General features: G+C 43.4%; 1 protein-coding gene across 1 annotated transcript in view; it reads right to left on the reverse strand.

The window, feature by feature from the left end:
- FAM189A1 (family with sequence similarity 189 member A1) overlaps positions 1 to 14063 on the reverse strand; it is a 438026-nt gene that overhangs the window by 31821 nt on the left and 392142 nt on the right. The window contains exon 5 of the mRNA XM_026448040.1: positions 340 to 447. Within this exon, the coding sequence (XP_026303825.1) occupies positions 340 to 447 (108 nt within the window). The remainder of the gene's footprint in view (positions 1 to 339; positions 448 to 14063) is intronic.

Consider the following 14063-nt stretch of genomic DNA (forward strand, 5'->3'; position numbering starts at 1 on the left):
AAGAGAATTCTGAAGCCCGAGGAAGGCACCTTGCTTTGGAGGTGCTGGGTCCAGGGGATTTCCAGGGCTGCAGGAATTTCACGACATGGACTCAAGGGCACATGCCAGGGGCCATCCTAGAGAACACGACAGTGGCAGAACCCTGTCAATATGGAGCTCCAACAACACCTAAAATAAATACATCAGCGGCGCCACATGTGCAGACACTTGGTCTGCCAGAGGGCAACACAAGGCAAACTCCAGGTGCCATGGACCGTCAGGGGCGACTGCTGAAGCCAGAAGTGTCCACTTCTACACTGGTTTCAAACTGGGTAGAGGAGGAGGGGATCAGCCACTCACCATCTGCAGGACGTCAGAGGAGACCATCTGCATACAGCACATGGCTGTGGCCAGCGCACACACGATGGTGGACAGGACGTTGAGGGCGCACACGCTGAAGAGGAGATCCTGCAAGGAAAGGGGCAGGAGAATGTCAGCCTCATCCTGAAATCCCAGATGGTAGAATCCTTAGACCTTCTGCCAGGGCCCAGAATGAGCGAGGTCGATTGCCATTCATTTCACAGAGGTTTTGTTTTGTGTGTGTCTGTGTTTTCTTATAATCAAAATTGGCCTTTCATAGAAACACATTTGTCTATTCCGTTACAATGATGATGAAAGTATTCATAATACTCAACAACGTGTTTTACAATTTTGATAATTATTAGGTAGTCAGTAACATGTCTAAGAAAATCATAAGGTGGCCAACATTTAAGGAGGTGGGCAATTTTTATCAATCACAGCCTATAACTCAAGTGAAACTTTTTATCTTGAGATAGTTGTATATTCACATGCAATTGTAAGAAATCCTACAGTGATATCCTGGGTACCCTTTACTCGTTTTCCCTCAGTGGTAACATCTGGCAAATCTATAGTTCAGTATCACAGCCAGATACTGACATTGGTGTAGTCAGGATGCAGAACAGTCCCATCACCACATGGGTCCCCCCCATCGTTGACCTTTTATAGACACACTCATCTCTTTCCCTGCTCCTCACTTAACCCCCAGTTCTGATCCCCTGTCAATCACTAGTCTGTTTTCCATTTTTTATAATTTTGTCATTTCAAGAATGTTGCATAAGTGGACTGCACAGCATGTAACCTTTCAGAATTAGCTTTTTCCACTCAGCATAATTCTCTTTAGACTCATCTCAGACTTCCAGACTTCAGGACTGTGAGAAGTGACTGTTGTTAGAGCCACCCAGGCTATGGTATTTTTGTAACAGCAGCCTGAACTGACTAAGACTCTATATGAAATATGAAAAGACAAGCTACAGTCTGGGGGAAAATATTTGCAAACCACCTATCTGACAAAGAACTAGTACCTAGAATACATAAAGAACTCTCATAACTCAACAGTACAAAAAAAAAAAAAAAAAAAAGCAAACGTTGCAATTAGAAAATGGGCAAAAGACATGAACAGACACTTTACCAAAGAGGATCTCCAGATGGCAAATAAGCCCATGAAAAGATGTTCATGAGGGAAATGCAAATTAAGACCTTTTATAAAGGGGTATCATTTATGCACCTGTGAGAATAGCTAAAATACAAACAGTGACATTAAATGTTGGCAATCATGCAGAGAAACCCGATCACTCATACACTGCTGGTGGGAATTAAAAATTGTTCAGCCACTCTGGAAGGCATTTTTGCAGTTTTTAAAATAAAACTAAACATGCAATTACTGTACAAATCAGCAGTTGTACTCTTGGACATTTATCTCGGAGAAACAAAAACTTATGTTCACATAAAAACCTATACACAAAGGTTCACAACCTTTGTTGTGAAGTGTTTTACTGATTTCCTTCCATTTTGTTACCTTTTATTATTATTATTATTATTTTTTGCCTTGTAGTGCTAGCTAGAACCTTGAGTATTATAAATAAAAATATAAGATGACTAAAATAATGAAAGCAGACATCTCCATCTTGTGCTCTATCTTAGAGGGTAAACTTCATGGAGTTTTAACAGTCCAAGTGCAATATATCCTTCACCGAGAAGTCTACTCTCAAATCCATGCCAGAAACAGAAAAAAAAAAAAAAAGATTTAGAATGATAGTATGTCCTTCAATTAAATCTTTTCATAAACAAGTGTACAAAATACTGTACACACTCAAAAACCCATCAAAAGCAAAAAGCTATAGATGAATCTTTCACCACAAAGGGATGGCATTAATCAGATTAGTATTAATTATCTAACCAAGGGGTTGGCAAGTCCTCAAGAGGAGACGGGGAATGCCGCCCTCAATGACATGCCCTGTGCATGCGCTAGGATGTGTGCACGCAGAGTCCAGCAGCATCCTCAGGGCTCATTCATGTACACACGAGTCCATGTATTCCAATCTGTAACATCTGCTGGACAGTTCCTGTTCTAGAGGCATCACTGCCCCATCCCCTTCCTCAGAATCTGCTCATCAGTTCTCAAACCCACACTGTGAAACAGTAAAGAAGTGTGATTAGGATATTATGGAAGGTGGCTAACAAACAGTATTTAAACACTTTCCCAAGTTTATAGAACCCTGTACACATGTTAGGCAGAACCAGCCAGGTGTGGTGGTTCACGCCTGTAATCCCAGCACTTTTGGAGGCCGAGGCGGGCGGATCACGAGGTCAGGAGATCGAGACCATCCTGGCAAACATGGTGAAACCCCGTCTCTACTAAAAATACAAAAAATTAGCCGGGCGTAGTGGCGGGCACCTGTAGTCCCAGCTACTCAGGAGGCTGAGGCAGGAGAATGGCGTGAGCCCGGGAGGCAGAGTCTGCAGTGAGCCGAGATTGCGCCACTGCACTCCAGCCTGGGCAACAGAGCGAGACTCAATCTCAGAAAAAGAAAAACAAAACAAAACAAAAAAGAAGCGTTAGGCAGAACCAAGGCAAGGCTCAGTCTAGGGCTAACTATTCACCACTTTGGAGGTAAGGCCTATCCGAGTCCCTGAATGATGCAGGAACAGGCGCTGTTCCTGTGTGAGCACCAGGCACTGTTACCACTAAACCTTTCAGGCAGTTCTTCTCCCAGACTCAGGTCGTTTCTCCATATGCAGGTGCTAACCAGCATCCAACTGACAACTCCAGGCAGACCCTCTGAAGACCCCCTTGGCTCTCTCCTGGTGCACTCCGCCCTCGCTGGTGCTCTGTCCTGAGAACTCCCGTCTCCAGGCCTTGATCCCCCTCAGACTCTCAGCTCTTTAAGCCCACCTCAGGGAGTCTGCAGGGACCCTGCTGAGTTCTCTTTCCAGCACTGAACCTGGAAACTCTCTCAAGGCAGTAAGTTGGGGCAATCACAGGGCTCACCTCGTTTATTGCCCACCCCTCAGGGATCAGGGTCCCTCACTGCTTGATAGTGTCTTCCTACACCGTGTCCATTTTGGAGAGCTGTTTCAGGCATGAGGTTAAATCCAGTGTCCTGCTACTCCATCTGGGCCAGAGGCTCTCAGTGGCTTTTTTGTTTGCATTTTCTAAGTGTTTGTAGCAGGACTAGGCGGACTGCCTTAGGGATCCTGTGCATGTTACTATAGGCATCTCCACTGCCCTCCCTGCTCCTGCAGCTGCTAGAGGTAGAGCAGGATGGGGGCTTAGTTGTGGCAAACAGGAGGCACAGGTGGGGCTGGAGGGAGGCTGAGGAGCCTGGATTGTATTTTGCAGGTGATGGAATGCCACCAAAGATGTGTGATGCTGGGAAAGTGCTCATACAACCTGTTTTTTGTTGTTGTTGGTGGTGGTGGTGGTTTTTTTTGAGATGGAGTCTTGCTCTGTTGCCCAGGCTAGAGTGCAGTGGCATGATCTTGGCTCACTGCAACCTCCATCTCCCAGGTTCAAGTGATTCTCCTGCCTCAGCCTCTTGAGTAGCTGGGTCTATAGGTGCCCACCACCATGCCTGGCTAATTGTTTTTGTATTTGTATTTTAGTAGAGACGGGGTTTCACCACATTGGCCAGGCTGGACTCGAACTCCTGACCTCAAGTGATCCACCTGCCTCGGCCTCCCAAAGTGCTGGGATTACAGGTGCAAGCCACTGCGCCTGGCCCATGCAACCTGTTTTCACAATTGATTGAGAAAGATACCTTTGCAGGGAGGGCCTAGCACAGAACTAGAGATGGAGTAAACATCAGCTGAGGTGAGAGACTGGACACAGGGCAGTGACCTGTGAGGAGGTATTAGAGAGGAGTCAAGCAGAGACCAGGAGGAGGCATGCAGACGCCAGTCTGAGGGAGACTCTGAAGTTGAGAACAAAAGGGCATGGCTGTTTACTAGGGTAGGGGAGTCCAGGATGAGGGTGCAGATATAGTAGAAAGATGATTCTGGTGAGTGGAAACATGAGATGCCTGCGCATGGGCGAGGGACTGTGGGAGAGAAGCAGTCTTAAAGAACACCTCAACAGGCTGGGCACAGTGGCTCATGCCTGTAATCCCAGCACTTTAGGAGGCTGAGGCAGGAGGATCACTTGAGGTCAGGAGTTCGAGATCAGCCTGACCAATATGGTGAAACCCCGTCTCCAATAAAAATACAAAAAAATTAGCCGGGAGTGATGGCGGATGCCTGTAATCCCAGCTACTCAGGAGGCTGAGGCAGGAGAATTGGTTGAACCTGGGAGGTGGTGGTTGCAGTGAACCGAGATCATGCCATTGTACTCCAGCCTGGCTGACAAAGTGAGACTCTGTCTGGAAGAAGTAAAAAAAAAAAAAAAAAAAAAAAAACACACACTTGAAGTGGTCTGGGACATGTGGAGGCTTAGGCTGAGTTAGATTAGCAGTGGTCCTGACCCACTGAGATGTTAGCGAGTGGTTGGAAATTTGGGTCTGGGGCTGAGGATGGAGATCAGAACTGGAGGTGTGGACCAGGAGTCATCCCTACAGAGTTCAAATGTGCCTTCACCTTGTGGATGTATTGATGTATCTGCGGGCCCCTGTGTGTCCTCACTCCCCTCTCCAGATCCATCAGACCTCAGAGGCCTGGAGGCCTCCGCAGGCTCCCTCCAGAAGAGGGCGTTTCTTTGACGAAATTACCATTCTCACCTTAAAGATACACCTCAGCATAGTTTTCCGCTAAGTGACATGAATTTTGTGCTGGATTCTCGATAACTGACAGATTTATCCGTGTGCGCAGTAGCTGGCCGGGTGCCTTTTCTCTCCTGTGAGGAAGAGCTTCTAAAACGTCTTAAGGCTCAGCCAGAAGCTTTCGCACATTTGTGAGCAGGAAGTTGGGCTCACTGTAGTCTGTAGTCCTAAAACAATCCTGCTGGTGAATGACGTCATCATTAGAACTCTTTAACTATATATTTTATGTATCTCAGGAGGGCAGTTCAAAGTTATAACTAAAATAGCGACTTCTTTTTTTTTTTTTTTTTTTTTTGAGATGGAGTCTCCCTCTGTCGCTCAGGCTGGAGTGTGGTGGCGCGATCTCGGCTCACTGCAACTTCCACCTCTCGGGTTCAAGTGATTCTCCTGCCTCAGCTTCCCGAGTAGCTGAGATTACAGGCATACGCCACCACGCCCAGCTAATATTTGTATTTTTAGAAGAGATGAGGTTTCACCATGTTGGCCAGGGTGGTCTCGAACTCCTGACCTCACGCGATCCACCTGCCTTGGGTTCCCAAAGTGCTGGGATTATAGGTATGAGCCACCGCTCCCGGCCAAGAGTGACATCTCTTAATGTACCATTGCTAAAATATAAACAATACCTTTACTTTGTCCTCAGTCTAGAAATTTCAACTTTATTGACCACATAGTCCACTGTTATTTAAATGAATGCCCTTCTAAAATATTAATTTTGCATATGCTACCAAATGAAACTACTCACAGACAGAAACACCAACTCTGACCTTCGTTTGCACAGGCATCATGAGGCAGTCCTGCTTCATGTCTCATGAAAGGTATTCATTCATTCATTTATTTATTTATTTATTTATTTATTTATTTATTTATTTATTATTATTTTTTTTAATTTTTATTATACTTTAAGTTCTAGGGTACATGTGCGTACGTGCAGGTTTGTTACATATGTATACATGTGCCATGTTGGTGTGCTGCACCCATCAACTCGTCAGCACCCATCAATTCATCATTTATATCAGGTATAACTCCCCAATGCAATCCCTCCCCCCTCCCCCCTCCCAATGATAGGCCCCATTCTGTGATGTATTCATTTGAAACACGTGCCAGAAAGACTTTTCCCCTCTAGCTGTTTCAGTGCTTGCTGTTTTTCTAAGTAACTGCAAACCACCTGGTATTGTGTTTATGTGTTTTTTCAGAACTCTTTTTTGGCTTAAATAATGCCTTTATCTCTGTTTTTTTTTTTTTGTTTTTGTTTTTGTTTTGTTTTGTTTTGTTTTTTGAGATGGAGTCTCACTCTGTCAACCCAGGCTGGAGTGCAGTGGTGTGATCTTGGCTCACTGCAACTTCCGCCTCCCGGGTTCAAGTGATTCTCCTGCCTCAGCCTCCCGACTAGCCGGACTACAGGCACATGCCACCACTCCTGTCTAATTTTTGTATTTTTTTTAGTAGAGATGGGGTTTCACCGTGTTGGCCAGGCTATCTCTGCTTTTTGAAAGTTTTATCAGAGTCCTTTATAAACACTGACATCCACATTCTATAAAATCCCTTTACAAGGTGATTCAAAATGGCAAATATGTAAAGCAGGCAGGTCTTTCATGGCTGGTATTGAGTTTTGCTGCTGGACATTCTGATGTTATTAGCATTTTGATGTTATTAATGCTAATAAAGGTAAGGAAGTTATGTATATAATGAATGATGTATAGAACAAACACAAGAGGAAAAAATGTTTTAGATACTTAGGCAAAGCTACAAGTGATAAATTATTTCGAAAATCTCTCCAGTTCAAGTAAATTATGGATATTAATAATACGATTAACAGAGAACGGTGACAGCAATGACAATTTACATATGCCTACAAGTTAAGAACATTAAGAGTTCAGGACATTCAGCCAGTCGTGGTGGCTCCCGCCTGTAATCCCAGCACTTTGGGAGGCTAAGGGCAAATCACCTGAGGTCAGGAGTTCGAGACCAGCCTGGCCAACATGATGAAACTCCGTCTCTACTAAAAATATAAAACGTAGGTGGGCGTGGTGGCAGGCACCTGTAATCCCAGCTACTCAGGAGGCTAAGGCAGGAGAATTGCTTGAACCTGGGAGGCAGACGTTGCAGTGAGCTGAGATCACACCACCACACTCCAGCCTGGGTGACAGAGTGAGACTCTTGTCTCAGGAAAAAAAAAAAAAATTCAGGACATTGATACTTTTGCTTGTTGGACAAAATGAGGACAAACTGTCCTACACCTATTTCTGCTAGTTCATTCAGTAGTTTTTTTCCTATGTCTTCTCTCTTCGAACAAAGAAAGAGGTCCCATGGGAACCCATTATCAGTCAAGATATAATGACAGAAGGTATGATGATAAGGAGAGTTCCACAGCATAAAACAAAAGTGATGAGGAAATATCCAGCAATAGCTGTGTACATGCTAATACTTACAAGGGATGGGGGTTGGGCTTTATCTGAATTATTCTCTTAAATGCCTGCACCATTTATTCTTTACGGCCTTGTGATGGCAGACACTGGTCACGGACCTGACGCTCCTCACAGACCTATGCTGGGAGAGGTAGTCTGCCATGGGATCTGAGCATGCCCTCAAGTTCCTGCTAGGTGTGCCAAGAATGTAAGACCTTGACTGCTCTTTGTAGACCCATTTCCCAGGGCTATGTTTGCACCCAGAAACCTTGAGGAAGGAGGTAACATCTTCCCTAGACAAAGTGTAGGTTCAGTACAAAGGCAGGGATTCCCCAAGCTCAGTGTTCACCACACATGTGCAGGCATCCATGGTGGGCCCTTAGCATCACCTGAGACCCCAGGGCATGGGGAACTGACACACACCAGCCTAGAGCTCTGGCTACTGCTTTTGCCATGAGTAATAAAGTCACTTGTCTCTGAACCAGGAATCTCATGTCTTTTTGCCAGGAAAGGAACAGTAAACAGTAACAGACTAGTTTGTTAGCTTGAAAGTAGGTTAAAAGTTCAGACCCTGCAGTTCCTGGCAGTTTATTTCCATCTCCATCTTGTGAGAACATGAAGAGCAGAGAGCAAGTCTTTTGCTACTCTGTATAGCAGAATATCTCATTCAAAATAGGTGGTTGCTAAATATTTGAAATTTTGCAAGCTATCTCATTGTTCTCTTCTGAATTGTAAATTCAGACTTGAAGGAAATTATATGCATAATTTCCAAGTTTCTAACCACACACAGAAAATTCACCCTCACCTTTAAATAAAGTAATGCAGCACCCATAGGATCATGGTGGATGGGAGGCAGGACTAGATTGCAGCTCTGGACAGAGCAATGTGCAAGGCTTGCATTGTTAATTTTAGCTCCAGATCGACTGCAAGAACAAACCAGCAACCCTGAGAGGACCTACAGACCTCTGAAGGAAGCCAACTGCTCCTGCAGGACCCGGGAGACACCCCAAATACTGTGAGTGCCCAAACTGCGGAAGTGGGAAAGGGAGAGCATCCTCTCCCAAACACACACCCCCACTGGAGAAAATGAAGGTCTGTTTGCAGAAGTTTCCGACCTTACCTGGAGCTGACTCAATTTAGAGAGTTGAGTGAAATACAGAAGTAGAGGAAGCAGCGGGAAAGGCCCTGGGAGCTCCCTGGGTCCCCAAGCAGGCCATTGCTGCACCACAGGGATCCACCAGGAGGGCCACCTGAGGAGTGAGGGGAAAACTCAACAGGGAGAAGGAAATCTCTAGCTGAAATCTGTAACAATTTGAACAGGGTTAGAAGCCTCTTGGCCTGAAATCCAGGGAGGGCGCAAATCTGGTGTGCAGACTCCCCACAGGCAGGGAAGAACAAGCCCTTTCTTTTGCAGCTGGGAGATGGGTAGCCTAGGGCAAGTTCTCAAGCCTGTCTCACCCACTGCCTGAAAACAGACTTGGGGCTGTTGGAGGGGGCATGGTGGGAGTGAGACTGGCCCTTCAGTTTGTGTGGGAGCTGGGTGAGGCCTGTGATTGCCAGCTTTCCACCACTTTCCTGAAAACCTGCATGACTCAGCAGAGGCAGCCATAATCCTCCTAGGTACACAACTCCAGTGACCTGGGAATCTCACCCCCATCCCCCACAGGAGCTGCAGCAACACCCGCCCAAGGAGAGGCTGAGCTCAGATACGCCTGGCCACACCCCCACCTGATGGTCCTTCCCTACCCACTCTGGTAGCAGAAGACAAAGGACAGATAATCTTGGGAGTTCTACATCTCAGTCCACCGCAGGTCCCTCTCCAAACTACTACAGCTGACGCTTTCTGGAAAGCACCACCTCCCAGCAGGAGGCCAACCAGCACAAAAATAGAGCATTAAATCACCAAAGCTAAGAACCCTCACAAAGCCCGCTGCACACCCCCCACCACCTCCACCGGAACAGGTGCTGGTATCCACGGCTGAGAGACCTATAGACAGTTCACATCACAGGACTCTGTGCAGACAACCCCCAGAACCAGCCCAGAGCTGGGTAGACTTGCTGAGTGGCCAGACCCAGAAGAGAGGCAGCAATCACTGCAGTTCGGCTCACAGGAAGCCACATTCATAGGAAAATGGGGAGATTACTACATGAAGGAAACAATCCGTGGGACAAAAGAATCTGAACAACAGTCTTCAGCCCTGACCTTCCCTCTGGCAGAGCCTACCCAAATGCGAAGGAACCCCAAAACCAACCCTGGTAATATGATAAACCAAGCCTCTTTAACACCCCTCTGCCCCCACAAAATCACACTAGTTCACCAGCAATGGATCCAAACCAAGGAGAAATCCCTGATTTACCTGAAAAATAATTCAGGAGGTTAGTTATTAAGCTAATCAGGGAGGCACCAGAGAAAGGCGAAGCTCAATGCAAGGAAATCCAAAAAAATATACAAGAAGTGAAGGGAGAAACAGTCAAGGAAATAGATAGCTTAAAGAAAAAAACAATAAAAAATCCAGGAAAAATTGGACACACAGAAATGCAAAATGCTCTGGAAAGTCTCAGGAATAGAATTGAACAAGTAGAAGAAAGAAATTCAGAGCTCAAAGAAGGACAAGGTCTTTGAATTAACCCAATCCAACAAAGAAAAGAAAAAAGAATAAGAAAATATGAACAAAGCCTCCAAGAAGTCTGGGATTATGTTAAATGACCAAACCTAAGAATATGCAATTTTCCCAGGGAAGAAGAGAATTCCAAAAGCTTAGAAAACATATTTGGGGGAATAATCAAGGAAAACTTCCCCAGCCTTGCTAGAGACCTAGATATCCAACTACAAGAAGAACAAAGAACACCTGGGAAATTCACTGCAAAAAGATCATCACCTAGGCACGTTGTTATCAGGTTATCAAAGTTAAGACAAAGGAAAGAATTTTAAGAGCTGTGAGACAGAAGCACCACGTAACCTATAAAGGAAAACCTATGAGATTAACAGCAGATTTCTCAGCAGAAACCCTACAAGCTAGAAGGGATTGGGGCCCTATCTTCAGTATTCTCAAACAAAACAATTATCAGCCAAAAATTGTGTATCCAGCAAAACTAAGCATCATATATGAAGGAAGATAACAGTCTTTTTCAGACAAACAAATGCTGAGAGAATTCACTACCAAGCCACCTCTACAAGAACTGCTAAAAGGGGCTCTAAATCTTCAAACAAATCCTGGAAACACATCAAAACAGAACCTCTTCAAAGCATAAATCACACAGGACCTATAAAACAAAAATACCAGTGAAAAGGCAAAAACAAAAAACAAAAATCTAAGTCCAAATAGCACAATGGTACCTCACATCTCAATTCTTTTTTTTTTTTTTTTTTTTGAGTCGGAGTCTCGCTCTGTCACCCAAGCTGGAGTGCAGTGGCCGGATCTCAGCTCACTGCAAGCTCCGCCTCCCGGGTTTATGCCATTCTCCTGCCTCAGCCTCCCGAGTAGCTGGGACTACAGGCGCCGCCACCTCGCCCGGCTAGTTTTTTGTAGTTTTTAGTAGAGACGGGGTTTCACCGTGTTAGCCAGGATGGTCTCGATTTCCTGACCTCGTGATCCGCCTGTCTTGGCCTCCCAAAGTGCTGGGATTACAGGCTTGAGCCACCGCGCCCGGCCTCACATCTCAATTCTAACATTGGATGTAAATGGCCTAAATGCTCTACTTTAAGGATACAAAGAACTCACCAACAAACTATCTGCTGCCTTCAGGAGACTCACCTAACACGTAAGGACTCACATAAACTAAAAGTACAGGAGTGGAATAAGGCATTTCACACAAATGGACACCAAAAGAGAGCAGGGGTAGCTAATCTTGTTTCAGACAAAACAAACTTTAAAACAGTATCCGTTAAAAGAGACAAAATGGGATATTATATATTAGTAAAAGGCCTTGTCCAACAGGAAAATATCATAATCCTAAAAATATATGCACCTAACACTAGAGCTCCCAAATGTATACAACAATTACTAATAGACCTAAGAAATGAGATAGACAGAAACACAATTATAGTGGGGGACTTCAATACTCCACTGACAGCACTAGACAGGTCATCAAGACAGAAAGTCAACAAAGAAACAATGGATTTAAACTATACCTTGGAACAAATGGACTTAAAAGATATATACAGAACATTTCATCCAACAACCTTAGAATACACATTCTATTCAACAGCACATGGAACTTTCTCCAAGACAGGCCGTATCATAGGCCATAAAACAAGACTCAGTAAATTTAAGAAAACTGAAATTATATCAAGCACTCTCTCAGACCACAGTGGAATAAAACTAGAAATCAACTCCAAAAGGAACCTTCAAAACCACGCTGATACATGGAAATTAAATAACCCGCTCCTGAATGAGCATTGGGTCAAAAACGAAATCAAGAGAGAAATTAAAAAATTCTTTGACCTGAACAACAATAATGACACAACCTACCAAAACCTCTGGGATAAAAGCAGAGGTGGTTCCAAGAGGAACATTCACAGCCCTAAATGCCTACATCAAAAAGACTGAAAGGGCACACACTGACATTCTAAGGTCACACCTCAAGGAACTAGAGAAACGAGGAAAACCAAACCCAGCAGAAGAAAGGAAATAACCAAGATCAGAGCAGAACTAAATGAAATTGAAACAAACAAACAAACAAAATACAAAGAGAAATGAAACAAAAAGATGGTTTTTTTAAAAGATAAGTAAAATTTATAGACCATTAGTAAGATTAACCAAGAAAAGAAGAGATCAGAGCAGAACTAAATGAAATTGAAACAAACAAAATACAAGAGATAAATGAAACAAAAAGATGGTTTTTTTAAACGATAAGTAAAATTTATAGACCATTAGTAAGATTAACCAAGAAAAAAAGAGAGAAAATCCAAATAACCTATTAAGAAATGAAACAGGAGATATTACAGTTGACACCACTGAAATACAAAAGATCATTCAAGGCTACTATGAACACCTTTACAACATAAACTAGAAAACCTAGAAGAGTTAGATAAATTCTGGAAAAATATAACCCTCCTAGCTTAAATCAGGAAGAATTAGATACCCTGAACAGATCAATAACAAGCAGCAAGATTGAAATGGTAATTACAAAATTACCAATAAAAAAAAGTCCAGGACCAGACAGGTTCACAGCAGAACCTTACCAGATATTCTAAGAAGAATCCTTTTGACAATATTCCACAAGATAGAGAAGAAGGAACCCTCTCTAATTCATTCTGTGAAGCCAGCATCACCCCAATACCAAAACCAGGAAAGGACCTAACCAAAAAGTAAAACTACAGACTGATATCCTTGATGAGCACAGATGCTAAGATCCTTAACAAAACATTAGCTAACTGAATCCAACAACATATCAAAAAGACAATACACCATGATCAAGTGAGTTTCCTACCAGGGATGCAGGGATGGTTTAACACATGCAAGTCAATAAATGTGACACACCACATAAACATAATTAAAAACAAAAATCACATGATCATCTCAATAGATGCAGAAAAAGCATTTGACAAAATCCAGCATTGCTTTATGATTACAACTCTCAGCAAAACTGGCATACAAGGGACATACCTCAATGTAATAAAAGCCATCTATGATAAAACCACAAGGCAACATAATACTGAAGGGGGAAAAATTGAAAGCATTCCCTCTGAGAACTGAAACAAGACAAGGATGCCCACTCTCACCACTCCTCTTCAACATACTACTGGAAGTCCTAGCCACAGCAATCAGACAAGAGAAAGAAATAAAGGGCATTCAAGTTGGGAAAGAGGAAGTCAAACTGTCACTGTTTGCTGACGACATGATCATTTACCTTGAAAACCCTGAAGACTCCTCCAGAAATCTTCTATAGCTGATAAAAGAATTCAGCAAAATTTCCAGATGCAAGATGAATGTACACAAGTCAGTAGCTCTTCTATACACCAAGAGTGACCAAGCAGAGAATCAAATCAAGAACTCAACCCTTTTTACAATAGCTGCAAACAAATAAAATACTTGGGGATATACCTAACCAAGGAGTCAGAAGTCATCTACAAGGAAAACTACAAAACACTGCTGAAAGTATTCATAAACAACACAAATAAATTGAAACACATCCCATGCTCGTGGATGGGTAGAATCAATATTGTGAAAATGACCATACTAGCAAAAGCAATCTACAAACGCACTGCAATCCCCATCAAAATACCACCATCATTCTTCACAGAATTAGAAAAAACAATTCTAAAATTCATATGGAACCAAAAAAGAGCCCACATAGCCAAAGCAAGACTAAGCGAAAAGAATAAATCTGGAGGCATCACACTACCTGATTTCAAACTATACTATAAAGCCAAAGTTGCCAAAACAGCATGGTACTAGTATAAAAACAGGCACATAGACCAACGGAACAGAATAGAGAACCCAGAAATAAATCCAAATACTTAAAGCCAACTGATCTTTGACAAAGAAAAAAAAAAAAAAAAAACATAAAGTGGAAAAGGACACCCTTTTCAACAAATGGTGCTGGGATAATTGGCTAGCCACAC

Source organism: Piliocolobus tephrosceles, chromosome 6, assembly GCF_002776525.5.
Source record: "Piliocolobus tephrosceles isolate RC106 chromosome 6, ASM277652v3, whole genome shotgun sequence".
Lineage (NCBI taxonomy): Eukaryota > Metazoa > Chordata > Mammalia > Primates > Cercopithecidae > Piliocolobus > Piliocolobus tephrosceles.